General features: G+C 42.1%; 1 protein-coding gene across 1 annotated transcript in view; it reads left to right on the forward strand.

Moving 5' to 3' along the window:
• Positions 1 to 17,637, forward strand: part of LOC106882265 (signal recognition particle receptor subunit alpha) — a 41,062-nt gene extending 23,425 nt beyond the window's left edge. The window contains exons 5-14 of the mRNA XM_052974957.2: positions 907 to 1,060; positions 1,475 to 1,640; positions 4,236 to 4,339; positions 5,767 to 5,894; positions 7,025 to 7,111; positions 8,031 to 8,203; positions 8,504 to 8,717; positions 14,642 to 14,727; positions 15,466 to 15,642; positions 16,866 to 17,637. Of these exons, the coding sequence (XP_052830917.1) occupies positions 907 to 1,060; positions 1,475 to 1,640; positions 4,236 to 4,339; positions 5,767 to 5,894; positions 7,025 to 7,111; positions 8,031 to 8,203; positions 8,504 to 8,717; positions 14,642 to 14,727; positions 15,466 to 15,642; positions 16,866 to 16,994 (1,418 nt within the window). The 3' untranslated portion in view covers positions 16,995 to 17,637. The remainder of the gene's footprint in view (positions 1 to 906; positions 1,061 to 1,474; positions 1,641 to 4,235; positions 4,340 to 5,766; positions 5,895 to 7,024; positions 7,112 to 8,030; positions 8,204 to 8,503; positions 8,718 to 14,641; positions 14,728 to 15,465; positions 15,643 to 16,865) is intronic.
• The last annotated feature ends 3,841 nt before the right edge of the window (positions 17,638 to 21,478 follow it).

Here is a 21,478-nt window from a genome sequence, read left to right on the forward strand (position 1 = left end):
AAAATCTATTTAAGTCTTTTCCGCTCTTAATACATTTTGTCAGTCTTTATTGCTATACGTACAGGTCTTCACTGTATTTACAGGTCTTTGATTAGTTTAAATATTTTTCTTGCAGTATTTTATGATATATTTTGAATTGTTAGCGCTTCATACGAAAAGCTTTGTCTTATCCAAGGGTGGCAGTAGATTGGCAGAATTGTTAAAGATATCTTGGGGAAGGTAATTCAGCACTTTACAATTTAAGTTTAAATCCTGCTTAGGTCAACTTTCTGTTTTGTACTGTTGGGGGTTGATGAAATAAAGGACCAGTCAAGTACTAAGGTCGAGATGGTCAACTGAACTCCTACCCAAGTTCAGTCATTGTACTTGTGTTACAAATGGTTACCTTCATCCACATTCCGAGTTGAAATCCTGTTGAAGTCCTCTTTGCATTTCATCCTTTTGGGGTCAGTAAAATATAAGTTGAGTACAGGGGTCAATGAAATTAACTAATTATGTGTCCCTAAAATTGTTGACCTTGTGCCAAAATTTGACATTGTTCATTTCAGTATGTTTACTGTTTACTGTATATATTCAATGCTAACAACAACAACAACAATAGATTCTTCTATAGTAAACTGTTGGTGGTTTATCTTGGTGTGGAGAGTTTTTAAGATAGGGTACATTATGAAAACTGGAATTCTGTGAGGGTGAGTTTTCTCAGTCTGTTGAAAACAGCAGTCAAATCTCCCTCAAATCCTGGCTCTGAGAAAACAAAATAGGCAGTAACCAGTTCTGAGTAGATATTTGGTGTGTGTGTGTGTGTGTGTGTGCATAATGGTACAGGAGAGGTCTATTTAGTCAAAAACTTGAAACCTAAGAAATGTTTGTTTCATTTGATATTTTAGTTTGTTGTCTTTGTTTTAGTCCGTCCTACTGAAGTAGCATTTAAAATGGCAGCGGCACCAGTGAAAGAGGAGGCAGTAGTCAAAGACACAGCTGGAGAATTGGATGAAGAAACTATTCGAAGAAATATTGAGAAAAAGTTCAAGAAAAAACCTGCAAAGCAACAAGATGTTAGGTTTGTGGGTTTTTATTTCTTTTTGCCAAGTTTAACGAGGGAAGTTAATGTGTTTTAGATTAGCTTTTTTATCTGGGGGTGGGCATGGTGCTATTGGTATTGGGAATGCAATAGATGCCAATGTTGACACTGGCATCAGCCATGACTGTTATCTCACTTGGCTTGACGTGTCTTCTCAAGCATGGTATATCGCCAAAAGTCTCTGCCACTGTTTCCTTGGGCTAAAAATTAATTAAGGCAGTTTATAATTTTCTCATTATCAGGAGAAATTAGTAATTTTGACAGGTTTCTGTGTTTTCTACACAGGTTTACACACACACACACACACACACACACACACACACACACATTCCATTGATTGAGAGCAAATAAATGACTAAAAATGTTTTTTTTTCTTTTTTTGGGGGGTAACAGCAAGAGCCCAGAAGATAAGAAAAAGAAGGGCAAAGTAGCTCGCAAGTGGGACAACTGTGTGAGCAAAAGTGATGCTGAAAGTTTGGACTTTAGCTCTAAGAATGGTTTAGTGAATGGTGACATCACTGATGCTGAGGTGATGAAAAACCTCACTTCACATGATTTGGTAAGTCTATTGTTTTATTTCATTCTTTTGCTGGATTGTAGCCCTGCTGGAGCAACACCTTTTGCAATTTTAGCAGGTTTCATTAACCCCGATATCTTGTTATTTTGTTGACTTCATTGATGGTTGAGTGTTTAAGGTGGACTTTGTGTGTAAAGGGGTAAAAGTGTAAAAGTGTAAAGGTATTTGTGCATTGATTCTGCCAACCTGTGTGTAATGGGTTCCAGACCGTTTCCAGCTGTCAAATTTCCCTTGACAAAGTTTCTTCATTGATGAGGTTGTTGTGAAAGACGTTTGATTGTCAAGATGCCATGTGGGAAATGAATTGTGCAACGTTGTTGCGAAACAAACATTTTAACCTTTCGTATATTGATGATGGTGGTGGTAATGGTGGTAGTGTTGGTGATGCTGAAGATCATCATCATCATCATCATCATCGTTTAACGTCCGCTTTCCATGCTAGCATGGGTTGGACGATTTGACTGAGGACTGGTGAAACCGGATGGCAACACCAGGCTCCAGTCTGATTTGGCAGAGTTTCTACAGCTGGATGCCCTTCCTAACGCCAACCACTCAGAGAGTGTAGTGGGTGCTTTTACGTGTCACCCGCACGAAAACGGCCACGCTCGAAATGGTGTCTTTTATGTGCCACCCGCACAAGCCAGTCCAGGGGCACTGGCAACGATCTCGCTCGAAAATCCTACAGGAGCCAGTCAGGCGGTACTGGCAACGGCCACGCTCAAAATGGTGCATCTCATGTGCCACCCGCACAAGAACCAGTCCAGGGGCACTGGCAACGATCTTACTTGGCTTGCCGGGTCTTCTCACGCACAGCCCATTTCCAAAGGTCTCGGTCCGTAGTCATCGCCTCGGTGAGGCCCAATGTACGAAGGTCTTGCCTCACCACCTCAGCCCAGGTCTTCCTGGGCCTACCTCTTCCACGGGTTCCCTCAACTGTTAGGGTGTGGCACTTTTTCACGCAGCTATCCTCCTCCATTCTCACCACATGTCCATACCAGCGCAATCGTCTCTCTTGCACGCCACAACTGATGCTTCTAATGTTCAGCTTTTCTCTCAAGATACTTACACTCTGACGGGTATTCACATTGACATTACACATCTAACGGAGCATACTGGCTTCATTCCTTGCGAGCTTACGTATGTCCTCAGCAGTTACAGCCCATGTTTCACTGCCATGTAGCATGGTTGTTCGTACGCATGCGTCATACAGTCTGCCTTTTACTCTGAGTGAGAGTCCCTTTGTCGCCAGCAGGGGTAAGAGCTCTCTAAACTTTGCCCAGGCTATTCTTATTCTAGCAGCTACACTTTCAGCGCACCCACCCCCACTACTAACTTGGTCGCCCAGATAGCGGAAGCTATCGACTACCTCTAGTTTTTCACCCTGGAATGAGATAGAAGTTGTTTCCTGTTTGTTTGCAGTCTTTATTGCACCTGAACATCTGCCACAAACAAAAACTAACTTGCTAGTTAACCTGCCTTTGATGTTGCTGCACCTCTTATGTGTCCATAGCTTGCACCGGGTACATCTTATAGAGTTACTACCTACTCCTTTTCTACATACTGAGCAGGGCCATCTACCTGAAGGGGTTTGTGTTTTATCTACCTTCCTACTTATTAGGATTTTGGTTTTAGCTAGGTTGACTCTAAGGCCCTTCAATTCTAGACCTTGCTTCCACACCTGAAACTTCTCCTCTAGTTCTGATAGTGACTCCGCAATTAGGGCAAGGTCATCAGCATAGAGGAGCTCCCAGGGGCAACCTGTCTTGAACTCCTCTGTGATTGCCTGGAGGACTATGGTAAATAATAGGGGGCTGAGGACGGAACCTTGGTGGACCCCTACCTCTACCCGGAATTCATTGCTGTACTCATTTCCAACCCTCACCTTACTGGCCGCATCTCTGTACATGGCTCGCACAGCTCTCACTAGCCATTCTTCTATCCCAAGTTTCCTCATTGACCACCAGATAAGGGATCGGGGGACCCTGTCAAAGGCTTTCTCCATGTCAACGAAAGCCAGGTACAGAGGTTTATCCTTGGCTAGGTATTTCTCTTGCAACTGTCTCACTAGAAATAAGGCATCAGTAGTGCTTTTACCTGGCACGAACCCAAACTGCATCTCATCTAAATTGATTCGCTCCCTAATTAGTTGGGCTATGACCCTCTCTGTAACTTTCATAACCTGATCTAACAGCTTGATGCCTCTGTAATTATTTGTATCTAAAGCGTCCCCTTTACCTTTGTAGCAGTTGACTATGATGCTGCTACACCAGTCATAGGGTATGACTCCTTCGTGTATCACCTGGTTCGTAATACGGGTGACTAGGCTATAGCCAACACTGCCAGATATTTTGAGCATCTCTGCAGTGATTCCTGATGGGCCGGGGGCTTTCCCGGTCTTCATACTCTTAATTGCTTTATCTACCCTGGTACTATCAACTCGGATAGCTGGTCCCTCTATTGGGTCGACATAAGGCAGGCTCTCTTTCTCCCATTCATTCTCTTTATTAAGATAATGATAATGATGATTGCTATTGCACAAGAGGTCAGTTATTCTTTTTTTTTTTGTTTTTAACCCAGAATATGAAAGGACAAATGATGGGTGACTTGAAGGACATGGAACCGGAGAGTAGCAGCGAGGGCGAAGTTGAAGAAGAAATTGTCCAGAAACCAAGTAAGAAAAGGTAAATCTGAGAGGTTTCAGGGATGGCAACTGAAATTTGTTTTTTTGTTTTTTTGATTTGTTTGTTTCTCTTTTTTTTTTTTTTACCTCTGGTTTTCCAAGCTAGCATGGGTTGAAGGAATATTTATTGAGGCATTAATTTTATAACTGGATGCTGTTTTTACTGCTCATTCTATCCTGTTGTTTTTTTTGTTTTTTTTTTAGCAAAGGTTTTTTTTCATTCCCTGTGTCCTCAAAAGGAGAGGGCTACAAGACAATTTCTGAGCAGTGGATATAGCAGTGTAGTGTCTAAAAACGTTTTTTTCTTTGTTTTATGCCATGACTCAGAATATAAACATTCACACATGCAAACGCATCTACTAAATCCACTCACAGGACGTTGGTTAACCCAGGGCTGTACCAGAAGACTCTTGCCCAAAGGGCCATGCATTGTGATAGAACTAAACGGTTTCAGGTTCAGTCCCTCTGCTTGGCAACCTGTATCTTTTGCTTTAGCCCTGAAGTGACCAATACCTTGTGGGTAGATTTTGTAAATGGAAGCTGAAAGAAGCCCACTGCATGTGCTCTGCAATTGTTGCAGGTTATTAGTTGTGTTGTTCCTTCATCTTTCAACCAGTTGTCTCCTCACTTCATATCTACAAAGATGTGTAAAATAAGTGAGCCTTTACTTGAAAAATAATGGGTAAGCAATTGGAAGGGCCTTAGTAATATATTCCTCTAACCCATGCTAGCATGGAAAAATGGATGTAAAATGATATACTCACACAGCATTTCCTGTCTCTAATAAATGTGATATTGGATTGATATAAAGTGTTTTTACACTTAAGAGTGTAGTAGATTGTACATGTGTGTGTGTGTGTGTGTGTTTGTACGTGCATGCGTTCTGTTCAGATAAGGTCCATTTGTTGATTGATTCTTTGCTACCAGCTGATACTATTTCATTAGGGTTTATGCTAAGGAAAGTCAATTTATTAGGTCAGGCTAATACTGAAATTTATAAACCTGTCCAACCCACATTTGTACAATGATTAGCAAGATGCAGAATCCCCATGTTATAGAGAACCCATTGAAAATTGTAATGTTACGTGTGTCAGCATATTTTGCTTTTCCATGCATATTTGGTGTTAGGAAGGGCATCCAGCCGTAGAAACCATGCCAAAACAGACATGGAGCCTGAACGGCTTCAGCTGGTCTGCTCCTGTCAAACTGTCCAACCCATGCCAGCATGGAAAATGGATGTTAAATGATGATGATTTGCATGAATATGTATATAACCATTGATCATTGCATGCATACGGTGCACTCGGGCATGTGCATTTCTGTGCATATTTGTATATTTGCATTTAGGTGCATTTGTTAGAACGAGAGTAATGGTTTTATAACTAAAGTGACAATCTGTCTCTTCACTCTGATCTCCTCCTCCAACAGTTCAACAGCCAAATCAAAAAGCAGTGGTTTCGGAATGTTTACCATGTTCAAGAATTTGGTTGGTTCTAAAACATTGACTATGGATGATATTCAACCTGTTGTTGACAAAATGAAAGACCACTTAATTGGTAAGTTCTCTTAGCTGTTGCCATCATTTGAACCTTGTATGCACCACTTACTGCTCAACCATTTTGCTGATTATTATTTCATTTGTTCTCCAACCTTGAAGAAAGCGGGTGGGGCAGTGCCTTGTTATGGTAGACTTTCATAGAACCAGTGTTATCTTTTATTAAATAATTGTCATATTTAGAGTAATTAATTATATTTAGCAGCTGTTTTTACAATATTCACATTGTTACAGTTTAATTAGTTTAAACTGCGCATTATTTGTACAGTGTCTTTGATTGGATTTGAACTGCAGATCCTTATTGCTAATCTAAGGGTTCTGCTGTTCTTTTGGTGACCCAGGTTAACATCACCACCTAGGCTTTGGCTATCTTGTATGGAATCTATCCACACCCCACCAAGTCTCAGAGACCATGTGAAGGGTCATGGAGACTGCCCAACTTACTAACATAAATTATGTGTGACATAGTTGTGGCGATTCTATCATGCTCCCATCATGTGAACAAAAAACCAGCACAAACTGATTTTGGCCTAATCTGGAGATAGAAATGTGGTTTTGGTCCTTTCAGTGAGGGCTGTTGCTCTTCTCGCATCCAAAATGGCTGTTTACATCTGAGAGCGATTGCTTTTTAATATTCTTTTGTTGGATTAATCCATTTGGCTGAGGCGAAGCTGGAGCATTGCCAGCAGATATGTGTGTCTGTGTTTCCCTATTTTTAACCAGTATTTCTGCACAAATATTCAGAAGGACAATAATCAATGCATACACACATAATAGGTTTGTATGCTTTCTTTTTATAATCATTCACTTTAGCTCTCTTTATGCCATGTCATCTAAGCTATAAAAAGCTTTTAAATGTAAATGCAAAACCATGGTTTCTGGGGAAAACAGAAATCTACCCCTGGGTAGTCTACTGAGGCCATGTAGAATGTTTGTCTATCACAGCTAACATTCTCAGATAATCTACTGCCTAATACTAACAGTTAAGTGAACTGGAGTAATCTCCTTTTGTAGAGAATATATTTCAACTAAGAATCGGTTGTGTCATTAGTAAACAACAGTTTATTGTAATTAAATTTTTTTCTGAATTCTCCATTTCTTTCACGTTTCAATTTTTGTCCCTTATTCCAGCGAAGAATGTAGCATCTGATATTGCATTGAAACTCTGTGAATCGGTTGCTGCAAAATTGGAAGGAAAAGTGCTTGGAACATTTGATAGTAAGTGTACAGAAGTTGGCAATGAATCTATTGCATTTGTATGTGTGTATATATGTCTATGTATGTGTATTTATATGTCATTATTATCATTCGTTTTCCATGCTGGCATGGGTTGGAGTGTTTGACAGGAGCTGGCTAGGCAGAAGACTGCACCATGCTTCACTGTCTGTTTCGGCAGGGTTTTTACAGCTGAATGCCCTTCCTAACACTGGCCACCTTACAAAGACAACCCATATAAATATGAGTACAATGTGAATAAATTATCCAGGTGGGTACCACATGAGCACTCGGGTATAGTCTAGGCTCAGGCCAACTGCATCAAGGAGTAAAAAGCACCAAGGATCACTTCTGGTGACAATCCGTCTAATCTATTCAACGAGTAAACCCTGGGCTTGCTTCACTGGATTATGAATATTTTTGGGAGTGTAAATCCAAAACAATTACAAAGGAAATGGACACTGGTACATCTTCATATTTGTTTCTGTTTTAGCTTTATTATTACAGTTAATTCTACAGCATAATTGGTTTAAATGACCAACACATGTTTCTACTACATAGAAAAGCACCCATTATACTCTCTGAGTGGTTGGCGTTAGGAAGGGCATCCAGCTGTAGAAACTTTGCCAAATTAGATTGGAGCCTGGTGCAGCCATCTGGCTCATTAGTCCCCAGTCAAACTGTTCAACCCATGCCAGCATGGAAAGCAGACGTTAAACGATGATGATGATGATGGCTGAAATGACCAGAAATAGTCATGATGTCACTTCCAGTATGAATGGCAAAAGCAGGAGGAAAACAGTGAAAGAGGCATGTGTGTGTTTGCTTATTAGTTTGTATGCAGAAGTTACCTAAAGGTTTATCAAGACAATATTCATAAGCATGTCATTAACAGTGTGTCTGTCTGTCTCCATTATTTAAGGTATCACAACGACAGTGAAAAATACCCTGAATGCATCCTGTGTCCAAATTCTGTCGCCCAGGAGACGAATTGATATTCTTCGTGATGCAATGGAAGCGAAACAACAGCGCCGTCCTTACTGCATCACATTTTGTGGTGTTAATGGCGTTGGCAAATCAACTAATTTGGCCAAGGTAAATCTTTTTGATCTCGTCATTTTTCTTAACGAACTTTCAACTTCATCTTCAGACTAACATAAACTGTGAATAGTGTCATGTGATCTGCTGCTGTTAAAACAAAAAAAAAAATTTATTTGTTTATTTTTATTACAAAAGAAAATGACTAGTTTACTGTAATTTTTCTTTATAAGTTTTCCTATAATTTTTTTCTCTCCAGACAGTATTGTATGATTTCAAGGAGATTTAGCTGCCCCCCCCCCCTGTTGGTTTGTTCACACAAGGATTGAACTCAATGCCTGACTGCTCATTTTTTAGGTGGGATTTTGGTTGATCGAGAATGGTCTGCGTGTCCTGATAGCTGCCTGTGATACATTCCGTGCAGGGGCAGTGGAACAGTTGCGCACTCATACACGTAAACTGAATGCACTTCATTCTCCTGAAATGCATGGTGGCGTTCAAATGGTGCAGTTGTATGAGAAGGGATACGGGAAAGATGCTGCCAGCATTGCAATGGAAGCAATCAACTTTGGTAAGTTACTTCTAGATTTGTTTTCTCTGTTTCTTTTAGAAAGAAGAGATTCTACCCCATCCCGTCATTATTCACCTCCACCATGGCTGTTCTATCACTACCTTCCCATCCCTCCACTTTGTTAGTGCTTCCCTGATTGTGGGTGGTTGAGTGGGTTGGGGGGTCATAGGTTCAATCTCAGGTTGAGCTAGTGTATTGTATCCTTGATCAAAGTACTTCATCTCTCATTGTTTAGGTCTCCTTGTGTAGCCTTCTGTCCCCTTTACCTGCCCCTATCTTTCATATTCTGTTGGGTTCTGGATGGCAGACCTGAGATGTTGTTGTCATCGTCTGTGTCTCCTCTATAGAGGCTCCTTAAAGCAATTATTGAATGTACGGCACACACTACCAGGTCAAAGTCTCTTATGACCAACTTGGTGGTGGTGGTGGTGGGGGGGCGTTCCTGCTTCCCCCCCAAGTCAACCCACAGAAGAAATATAAAAGGTATTTCAATCATGACTCCCACTGTTCTGACTGTTCTACTGCATCAGTTGTTGTTGTGTGTGTTGCTGTTGTTACTCAGCTAACAACTGTAACCTGTATCCTATTGCCCAAAAACTTAAACTGTGAACAACTTGGGTCTAGCATCTCAGTCCAGTTTCCAATAGGCTTCTCTCTCTATCTCTCTTTATATCTCTCTCTCTCTCTTTATATATCTCTCTCTCTCTTTATATCTCTCTCTCTCTCTTTATATCTCTCTCTCTTTCTCTCTCTCTCTCTCTTTCTCTCTCTCTCTCTCTTTCTCTCTCTCTCTCTCTCTCTCTCTCTTTCTCTCTCTCTCTCTCTCTCTCTCTCTCTCCTCTGTAAATGGTTTCTAACAAAGACATGACTGATTAGTCAAGATTGGAATCTTAAAAAGAAATTTTATTATTATTAATGAAGGTCAAACATAAAATATGATATTCCAAAATTAATATGAATCATTATTTACTGAGGATTCATTAAAAAAAAAAACATCGTCATTATTATAAAGATCAGTTAAAGCTAATATTTATGATAGAAATTACAGAATTATTGTCTTTGGGTTCACACGAAAATTTGGCTTGTCTCTCAAATATTTAAAATCTACAATTAAGAGCCCTATCTACTCGCTGGCGGTACCTACCCACCCCTACCCATTTTCCTTTATTCAAAAATTCTTATCGCTCCTTAAAATTATGGCTTTTAAGTGTTGATTTCTCAGCCCAAGAATTACAGCGTGATGTGCTGCTTGACTGGTCCCCCCTCTCTCTCTCTCTCTCTCTTTATATATATATATATGATGATGATGATGATGATCTTTTCTCCCGCCATGCCTCTGTCTACCCCTCCATCCTCTCTCTCTCTTTCGTAGTTTTTCCTTAAGGTCTTCAGGTTCTGGCTATATATAAATGAGAAACCCATTCTAAATTATCTCGCTGACATACTACGACGAAATCTCCAAGATGCAGATAAGATAGAGATTTTTTATTTATTTACGGCCTCAAACATCTCATAATACCTTCGCGCTTTAGTTTGCCCTCTATTATTTATCTTGTTTCTCTCCATGAAATTCAATTGAATTCAGTTGTTGTCTTAAATTCATACTTATTCATTTTCTAAGCTTCCTAAATTCATGCTACGTTATATTCTAATCACCTAGAATTCATTGCTCTTTTAAAAATTACGATTTATGCATTGTTGTCTCTCAAATATTTAAAATCTACAATTAAGAGCCCTATCTACTCGCTGGCGGTAACCCGCCCTCCCACCCCCTCCACCGGAAGTTCATTCCTCTGTCATCCTGTCAACCTCGGCTGTCTCCCGGAACCCATCTAGTAGCCTTGGCCATCCTCTCCCCTACCTTTGGGTAGCGCATTAAGTTTGAGAAATGTTTGCAGGTTGTAGGTACTGTTTTGCTTATGAATTCTTCCAATTGCAAGTTTTCTTTTCAGGTACACGACACTGCTTTTCCCCTTTCCAGGCTACAGGCCCACACCCCCAACACCCATACTGTTAGGATTGGCACTCTCAACGTCGGCACGCTGAAAGGTAGATCTGGTGAAATTGTTGAGATGCTTGAACGGAGACGCATAGATATGTGCTGCATCCAGGAAGTAAGATGGAGAGGAGGTTCTGCGAGGTTCCTCACAGGCAAAGAACACAGGTACAAGTTTTTCTGGGCAGGGAACACTGACGGGGTCGGGGGCGTAGGAATACTTCTAGCGGAGAAATGGGTGGATAAGGAAATCGAGGTCGTTAGAGTAAGTGACAGAGTACTTAAGATCAGACTAGTGCTTCATCATAGATTAGCTACTGTCATCTCAGCCTATGCACCTCAACCGGGGCTACCAGATGGTCTGAAAGACCAATTCTATGACACCCTCTTACAAACCACCTCGTCGACGAGTGACAGGGACCTTCTCTTTGTGGCTGGAGACTTCAACGGTCATGTCGGACGTCGTGCTGGAGGCTTCCATGGCATACATGGAGGCTATGGCTTCAGTTCCCGCAACGAGGAGGGAACCAGACTGCTGGAGTTCTGTGATGCAACCAATCTTATGGTCTGCAATACCAACTTCAGGAAACCTGCCAGTCACCTAGTCACCTACCGCTCCGGCAGACACTCTAGCCAAATCGACTACATCCTCGCCAGAAATAGGGAAAGAGGGCGGCTTATAAATGCCAAAACCTACCCTGGCGAAGAATGTACCCCACAACATAGATTAGTAGTTAGCGACTTTGGGATCAAGGCAGAATGGGTGCCCAGAATTAGACAGGCTTGGAGAAGAAGGGTGTGGAAGCTTAAAGACCCTGCAAACGGACAGAGACTTAGAGACAAGTTACTTGAAGCATTTAACGAAATAGAAGGGGATATAGCATCATACAACGTGGAAAACAATTGGAGATTTCTGCGGGACAACCTGTTGAAAGCCACCGACCAGATTTGTGGGTGGTGTAAGGTCCCCTCCCGACCCAGAGTAACGTGGTGGTGGAACAAGGAGGTAGACAGGGCTATTAGACAAAAGAAACAGGCTTGGAAGGACTGGAAGAACGGTGGTAGCAGGGAATTGTACCAATGTGCCAGAAGGGAGGCTAGGCGACAGGTTTATTTAGCCAGAGGGGAAGCAGATAAGGAAAGATTTGCCAATGTTCTGCGCCGTGAGGACCAAAGACTCGAGGTATTTCGTGTTGCAAGACAGTGTAGGAGAGAGAATAGTGATGTTGTAGGAGAGAAATGTGTTCGCATGGATGATGGTACGCTTGCATTAAATGAGGATGCAAAGAAAGAGGTCTGGAGATGCCACTACGATAGATTGCTTAATAAAGAGAATGAATGGGAGAAAGAGAGCCTGCCGTATGTCGACCCAATAGAGGGACCAGCTATCCGAGTTGATAGTACCAGGGTAGATAAAGCAATTAAGAGTATGAAGACCGGGAAAGCCCCCGGCCCATCAGGAATCACTGCAGAGATGCTCAAAATATCTGGCAGTGTTGGCTATAGCCTAGTCACCCGTATTACGAACCAGGTGATACACGAAGGAGTCATACCCAATGACTGGTGTAGCAGCATCATAGTCAACTGCTACAAAGGTAAAGGTGACGCTTTAGACACTAATAATTACAGAGGCATCAAGCTGTTAGATCAGGTTATGAAAGTTACAGAGAGGGTCATAGCCCAACTAATTAGGGAGCGAATCAATTTAGATGAGATGCAGTTTGGGTTCGTGCCAGGTAAAAGCACTACTGATGCCTTATTTCTAGTGAGACAGTTGCAGGAGAAAAACCTAGCTAAGGATAAACCTCTGTACCTGGCTTTCGTTGACATGGAGAAAGCCTTTGACAGGGTCCCCCGATCCCTTATCTGGTGGTCAATGAGGAAACTTGGGATAGAAGAATGGTTAGTGAGAGCTGTGCGAGCCATGTACAGAGATGCTGCCAGTAAGGTGAGGGTTGGAAATGAGTACAGCAATGAATTCCGGGTAGAGGTAGGGGTCCACCAAGGTTCCGTCCTCAGCCCCCTCTTATTTACCATAGTCCTCCAGGCAATCACAGAGGAGTTCAAGACAGGTTGCCCCTGGGAGCTCCTCTATGCTGATGACCTTGCCCTAATTGCGGAGTCACTATCAGAACTAGAGGAGAAGTTTCAGGTGTGGAAGCAAGGTCTAGAATTGAAGGGCCTTAGAGTCAACCTAGCTAAAACCAAAATCCTAATAAGTAGGAAGGTAGATAAAACACAAATCCCTTCAGGTAGATGGCCCTTCTCAGTATGTAGAAAAGGAGTAGGTAGTAACTCTATAAGATGTACCCGGTGCAAGCTATGGACACATAAGAGGTGCAGCAACATCAAAGGCAGGTTAACTAGCAAGTTAGTTTTTGTTTGTGGCAGATGTTCAGGTGCAATAAAGACTGCAAACAAACAGGAAACAACTTCTATCTCATTCCAGGGTGAAAAACTAGAGGTAGTCGATAGCTTCCGCTATCTGGGCGACCAAGTTAGTAGTGGGGGTGGGTGCGCTGAAAGTGTAGCTGCTAGAATAAGAATAGCCTGGGCAAAGTTTAGAGAGCTCTTACCCCTGCTGGCGACAAAGGGACTCTCACTCAGAGTAAAAGGCAGACTGTATGACGCATGCGTACGAACAACCATGCTACATGGCAGTGAAACATGGGCTGTAACTGCTGAGGACATACGTAAGCTCGCAAGGAATGAAGCCAGTATGCTCCGTTGGATGTGTAATGTCAATGTGAATACCCGTCAGAGTGTAAGTATCTTGAGAGAAAAGCTGAACATTAGAAGCATCAGTTGTGGCGTGCAAGAGAGACGATTGTGCTGGTATGGACATGTGGTGAGAATGGATGAGGATAGCTGCGTGAAAAAGTGCCACACCCTAACAGTTGAGGGAACCCGTGGAAGAGGTAGGCCCAGGAAGACCTGGGCTGAGGTGGTGAGGCAAGACCTTCGTACATTGGGCCTCACCGAGGCGATGACTACGGACCGAGACCTTTGGAAATGTGCTGTGCGTGAGAAGACCCGGCAAGCCAAGTAAGATCGTTGCCAGTGCCCCTGGACTGGTTCTTGTGCGGGTGGCACATGAGATGCACCATTTCGAGCGTGGCCGTTTTCGTGCGGGTGACACGTAAAAGCACCCACTACACTCTCTGAGTGGTTGGCGTTAGGAAGGGCATCCAGCTGTAGAAACTCTGCCAAATCAGACTGGAGCCTGGTGTTGCCATCCGGTTTCACCAGTCCTCAGTCAAATCGTCCAACCCATGCTAGCATGGAAAGCGGACGTTAAACGATGATGATGATGATGATGATGATGATGATGATGATGATTCAAAGAACTGCATTTATTTTGGGTGAATGTCATGTAATTTGGGTTCCTTTAAAACCACATTGTTATACAATTCTAATATTGGTTTCTGATGTATTATTTATCCTAATTTGTGGTCTGCTTTGAATTCTTACAACCATCATCTGGTCAAACTTTTGTCTGGTGAAAGTCATTTAATTTCTGGTGTAAAAACGTTTTTAGGACTATTCTGGAACAGAGAAATTGAGAAAAATGGAAGAGAAAATTGATGGTGATGTCGACGATGGTGGCAATTGCAGTTTCATAATTTTAGGACCAGAAATTTGGGTGGGTTTTGGGTTTGGCAAATGAGATTGACTTCAGTACTTGATGGGGCCTTCATTTTATTGACCCTGAAAGGTAGAGTGGGCCTTAGCAGGATTTGAATTCAGTTTGTAAAGAGATGGAAGAAATACTACAAGGCTCCCATCAAGAGTTTCACATGGAAGAAGCTGGAGAGTTTCTTGCATGTGTGTTTGAAGCTATGTTACAAGTTATTTATATTATATTTATGTTTATATATTTATACAAGTTCTTTATATTTGAAGATTTCTTTAAATCTTTTATTTCAAGCTCGTGACAATCGTATCGATGTCGTCCTTATTGATACTGCTGGGAGAATGCAAGACAATGTTCCATTGATGAAAGCTTTGGCAAAAGCAAGTAGCTTTTCTCTTCATTCTTTATAAAATGATTCACCAAAAAAATACGAGCTAATGTATAAAAACAAATATTGTACTTTGGAATGGTTACAGTTCCTAGTCAAAGTGACAAACTGAACTAATAGTAGCTGGTACTTGTGCAAAAGTCTTGTCATTTAATTATGGCTCAAGTAAATCTTTACCTGGATATTACCATTTTGAAATATTGTTGGTCGCAGATTTTATTCTTGATCTGGTCACTCTGTTACCACAGCAACAAAATCTCAATTTGAAAACCAATTCCTATATTTTGTTACAGAAAATATATTTACATTCCATAGCTGCTGTTAACGTACATGATAAGCACTGGATCGACATAGACTGCTTGATGGGTGTGGGCTAACAGCAGTCAGATGTCTGGGAGATGTGGGCACAGTAAACTTAGTAGATTTGCCCAGTCAGTGCAAGACTGAAATATTTAATCTGTTAAATGGGGTAAAACTTTAGAAAATCCTTGTAAGAAATGGTTTTATTAATCAGCGTCACTTTTGTTCCACTGTGCCATTTGTGATGATCAGAACAAGCAGCTTAACTTCAGGGACGGCCAAAAAATTTGATTCTTTGATTTATGGTTAATTACATAACCCTTTGAACTTCCAGTGTTTTAGTTTAGGGGTTCCACGTGAATTCATCTTACTTTTCTAAACTGACAGTTAAAAGTTTCATTTAATTCTCTATTTTGCTTCTGTCCCACAGCTAATTAAAGTGAACCAGCCGGATCTGGTTCTGTTTGTTGGAGAAGCTCTGGTTGGAAACGAAGCTGTTGATCAGCTGACCAAATTTAACCAGGCTTTGGCAGATAATTCGAATATGACTAATCCACGTCTAATTGATGGGATCATCCTTACAAAGTTTGATACCATTGATGATAAGGTTAGTAGAGAAGCTTCTTTTGTCGTTAATAAAATTTTTTAAAGATATTTACTGCTTTACTTTCTCCAAATGCTTAGGTTTGCTGGGTACAACAAATATTTTGTGGTATTCTGTAAAGACTGAAATGATTTGGCAGGTTTGGAACGACTGGAATGTGGAGGAAGAGTGAAGAGGTGGGGAGTGCGGTGGACAGGAGGAGGAGTGTCTTTTAAAAAGTTACTCATAATCCATCTCTGATTAGAAACCTTGTTTTTCTGCTGTGACAATATTCGACAGTTGCTATGCATTTCTGTCAGTGAAGAGATAAGGGTCACAATCAGTGAAAACCTTTATGTCCCTTGAAAATGCATGATAGTCACAACATCCCTAGTTCCGTTTTCATCCAGCACGTCATGCTTTACGTGGAGCCTGTACATGTTTATTTGACCAGCTAGTAATAGCAGCTCTTTCAAATTACAATTGTTTTAAAAAGATGGAAATCATCATCATCATTTAGTGTCCACTGTCCATGCTGGTATGGGTTGGACGGTTTGACCAGGGCTGGCCAGCTGGAGGGCTGCACCAGACTCCAGCCTGGCATGGTTTTCTACGGCTGGTTGCCCTTCTTAATGCCAACCACTCTGAGAGTGTAGTGGGTGCTTTTACATGCAACTGGCACAGGTGCCATTTGCATGACACCGGTATCTGCCACGACTACAGTTTTACTTGGCTTGATGGGTCTTCGGAAGCACGGCATAATGCCAAAGGTTTTGGTCATACATAATTGCCTCCGTGAGGCCCAACATACAAGAGGTGCTTTTCGTGTGCCACTGGCATTGGCCACCGTGCCTCCATAAGGCCCAACACTTGAAAGGTGCTTTTTATGTGCCACTGGCATGGGTGCCAGGTACATGACACCAGCATTGGCCACTTGGCTTGACAGGTCTTCTCAAGCACAGCCTATCGCCAAATTTGAAACAAATATTCAATTCAAAATATGTGGTCATAATTGGAATGTCTTTGACCAACTGTGAGCTACGGAATCACAGCTGATCTGGGCCTAACCAACAACATCATTATGAACCAATAACTTTGTTAATGAAGACTAATGTAGTCTAATGGATCCTCGTGAGTTAGCTTTATGCCCCCCCCAAGCTTACAAGGGTCACATGATGTTAACTATATCTGTCCCCTAAATGAAATTGTCTGTCCCTGCTGTATTGATCTTTTTCTTTCAATTTCAGGTGGGAGCTGCCATCTCTATGACCTACACTACAGGTCAACCAATTGTGTTTGTGGGCACAGGTCAGACATACACTGACCTCAGGAATCTCAATACCAAAGCTGTTGTCCAGGCTCTACTCAAGGCTTAAATCAAACAACAACAACAACACACTGAGTTCACTGAGTGCTTTATTCACTTGGTTGTTTCATGTTTTTGTAGACTTTTCTAGAGATTCTATTAACTGCCTCGTATCACATTCACACATCTTTACAAGCATGCACACACAAAAATACAACTATCTCTCTCTCTCTTCCTCTCTCTCTCTTCCTCTCTCTCTCTTCCTCTCTCTCTCTTCCTCTCTCTCTCCCTCCCTCCCTCTCTCTCTCTCTCTCTCTCTCTCTCTCTCTCTCTCTCTCTATATATATATATATATATATATATATATATATATATATATATACATACATACATACATACATACACATATATATACACCCCACACACATCTATACGTACACACACGATTATGGATTTATTTCTACTGATTGGCATTGTAAGCAGATTTCTTCTGTAACATCAAAAGTTGAGAAAAACCTTTTGATTGGATTTGCACATGAAGACGGGAACTGTACAAAAGTGCATCATTTGTGAGTGTGTGTGTGTGTGTGTATGCATATATATGTATGTATATGATGTGCATATATAAGTTAATTTATGCTGATAAAACCTGGAGTAGAAGTTTGTTATTAAAATCTATAATTTTTATTAAATAAAAGAAAACACGAAAATTTGTTATGTTTTGCAACATATATACTTATTTATAGATACGTACATATGTATACATACACACATAGATATATATACACATACACATATATATATATATATATATATGCACACATATATACATGCACACACACACACACATACATACATATATATATCATCATCATCATCATCGTTTAATGTCCGCTTTCCATGCTAGCATGGGTTGGACGATTTGACTGAGGACTTGTGAAACCGGATGGAAACACCAGGCTCCAATCTAATTTGGCAGAGTTTCTACAGCTGGATGCCCTTCCTAACGCCAACCACTCAGAGAGTGTAGTGGGTGCTTTTACGTGTCACCCGCACGAAAACGGCCACGCTCGAAATGGTGTCTTTTATGTGCCACCCGCACAAGCCAGTCCAGGGGCACTGGCAACGATCTCACTCGAAAATCCTACGGGAGCCAGTCAGGCGGTACTGGCAACGGCCACGCTCAAAATGGTGCATCTCATGTGCCACCCGCACAAGAGCCAGTCCAGGGGCACTGGCAACGATCTTACTTGGCTTGCCGGGTCTTCTCACGCACAGCACATTTCCAAAGGTCTCGGTCAGTAGTCATCGCCTCGGTGATGCCCAATGTTCGAAGGTCTTGCCTCATCACCTCAGCCCAGGTCTTCCTGGGCCTACCTCTTCCATGGGTTCCCTCAACTGTTAGGGTGTGGCACTTTTTCACGCAGCTATCCTCATCCATTCTCACCACATGTCCATACCAGTGCAATCGTCTCTCTTGCACACCACAACTGATGCTTCTAATGTTCAGCTTTTCTCTCAAGATACTTACACTCTGACGGGTATTCACATTGACATTACACATCCAACGGAGCATACTGGCTTCATTCCTTGCGAGCTTACGTATGTCCTCAGCAGTTACAGCCCATGTTTCACTGCCATGTAGCATGGCTGTTCGTACGCATGCGTCATACAGTCTGCCTTTTACTCTGAGTGAGAGTCCCTTTGTCGCCAGCAGGGGTAAGAGCTCTCTAAACTTTGCCCAGGCTATTCTTATTCTAGCAGCTACACTTTCAGCGCACCCACCCCCACTACTAACTTGGTCGCCCAGATAGCGGAAGCTATCGACTACCTCTAGTTTTTCACCCTGGAATGAGATAGAAGTTGTTTCCTGTTTGTTTGCAGTCTTTATTGCACCTGAACATCTATATAAAAAAATAAGCAACACGGATTTCAAAGTGATTGCAGTATGCACGTTTCATGCTACTCCAATTTATTTAAGTAATGTGAGCATTACATTAAATGCAATATGCGAATTACAAAAGTTGCTCAGATAAGAAATCTCGTGTTTTCAAACTGGTTCATGTACTCCTGTTTCTGCGTGGATCATAACCCGCTCCCCCATTATCTATTTCAATGCCAAAATTTGGCACAATTCCTTCCAGGATCTTCCAGAAGTATATTACTGCATACCTCTCCCGCCTTCTCTCCAGAGAGTAGAGTCTGAGCTGTTTCAGTCGCAGGTACGTACTTATAGCAGCAGCGACGCACATACTGCCACAGTTTCGTATAAACGGGCATCCGCTGCTATTTATGGCTTGGAATACGTATTTGCGGCTTTGGGCACGCTATTGCGTCGGCGGCGAAAAGATTTACGTTGTGGAGCTTATTTATCTCGCCATTGTTTCGTAGTTACGTGTTCAGGTTTGTTGTTTCAGCCGCAAGTACGTACTTATAGCAGCAGAGACGCACATACTGCCCCAGTTTCGTATAAACGGGAATAGGCTGGTATTTACGGCCTGGAATACGTAGTTGCGGCTTTGGGCACGTTTTTGCGGCGTTAGGCACGCTGTGGCGTCGGCAGGTACAGATTTACGTTGTGGAGCTTATTTTTGTCGCCATTGTTTCGTACTTAACTGTTCAGGTTTGTTTTTCAGCTGCATGTACGTACTTATAGAAGCAGCGACGCACATACTGCCATAGTTTCGTATAAACGGTCATCGGCTGGTATTTACGGCCTGGAATACGTAGTTGCGGCTTTAAGCACGTTTTTGCGGCGCCAGGCACGCTGTTGCCTCGGCGGCGAAAAGATTTACGTTGTGGAGCTTATTTTTGTCGCCATTGCTTCGTACTTACGTGTTCAGGTTTGTTGTTTGAGCCGCAAGTACGTACTTATAGCAGCAGCGACGCACATACTGCCATAGTTTCTTATATACGTGCATGAGCTGCTATTTATCGCTTGGAATACGTAGTTGCGGCTTTGGGCACGTTTTTGCTGCGCTAGGCACGCTGTGGCGTCGACAGGTATAGATTTACGGTGTGGAGCTTATTTTTGTCGCCTTTATTTTGTTCTTACCTGTTCAGGTTTGTTGTTTGAGCCGCAAGTACGTACTTATAGCAGGAGCGACGCACATACTGCCCCAGTTTCGTATAAACGGGCATCGGCTGCTATTTATGGCTTGGAATACGTATTTGCGGTGCTAGGCACGCTGTTGCGTCGGCGGCGAAAAGATTTACGTTGTGGAGCTTATTTTTGTCGCCATTGTTTCGTACTTACCTGTTCAAGTTTGTTTTTTCAGCTGCATGTACGTACTTATAGCAGCAGTGACGCACATACTGCCGCAGTTTCGTATAAACGGGCATCGGCTGGTATTTATGGTTTGGAATACGTAGTTGCGGCTTTAAGCACGTTTTTGCGGCGCTAGGGACGCTGTTGCGTCGGCGGCGAAAAGATTTACGTTGTGGAGCTTATTTTTGTCGCCATTGTTTCGTACTTACGTGTTCAGGTTTGTTGTTACAGCTGCAAGTACGTACTTATAGCAGCAGCGACGCACATACTGCCGCAGTTTCGTATAAACGGGCATCGGCTGCTATTTATGGCTTGGAATACCTATTTGCGGCTTTGGGCACGTTTTTGCGGCGCTAGGTACGCTGTTGCGTCGGCGGCGAAAAGATTTACGTTGTGGAGCTTATTTTTGTCGCCATTGTTTCGTACTTTGTGTCAGTTCATACGATAGAAACTCTAACGACTCTAGCCTGAAACATTCATTCCCTCTGAAGATGAATATTTCACTTCATAGTAGGTCTGTGACCAGTCCTAAGAACTTTTTACGATAGAAATTCTCTCAACTGTGTCCTAAGGCATAATTTGTTATGGGCTGTGACTTAATATCTATAGAGTGTTTGCATTCTGACCTGAGACTTTTATGTGTTCGGAGATACTTTCACATCACAGAAACACTTCTAACAAGGACCTGTAATTTCACTTTGCTCCACGGGGTTCCTTCTCACCAAAGAACCTCACCCAGTTGCCACTTGATGCCTCACATGCTTTTTTGTGATCTTGTAACATCTAGAAATCTAAAGTGAATCTTGACTCTTAATCAGTTTCCCCATGTTAGATGTTTCAGGGCAGCATGCTCCTTCCAGTCTGTTTACCACACTTCTCTCCATTGCTGTCCAACCGGTTCTCATCTATTTGAAGTCAACCTGCAATGTCCAACACCAGCTGCTCTTGGACAGGCCCTTCTGTTTTTCTACCTCCTCTGTCCATGTCATTAGCCAACTAAAAGCCAGCTACAAAATATAACTGAACAGTTTCAACTGGGAAAAGTATCAATGTTTTTCTGGTGGAATTTGCTTCTTGGAAGGACTTTGTTCACATGTAATTCTGTCTTGTCAGTGACTTTGAGGATATTTCTTAGACCTCATCAGTGGAATGTGTTGGCTGCCTTCACTGACATTTTCCCAGGTTTCCCTGCTGTGCAGAACCCTAAAATTATTGAAGTATATAACTGGGCCTTTATGCTAGTCCTGATGCTTGTTGTCTCTCAAATTTGCTGCATCCACTGGGAC

Source organism: Octopus bimaculoides, chromosome 20 (assembly GCF_046866305.1).
Source record: "Octopus bimaculoides isolate indiv1 chromosome 20, ASM4686630v1, whole genome shotgun sequence".
NCBI lineage: Eukaryota > Metazoa > Mollusca > Cephalopoda > Octopoda > Octopodidae > Octopus > Octopus bimaculoides.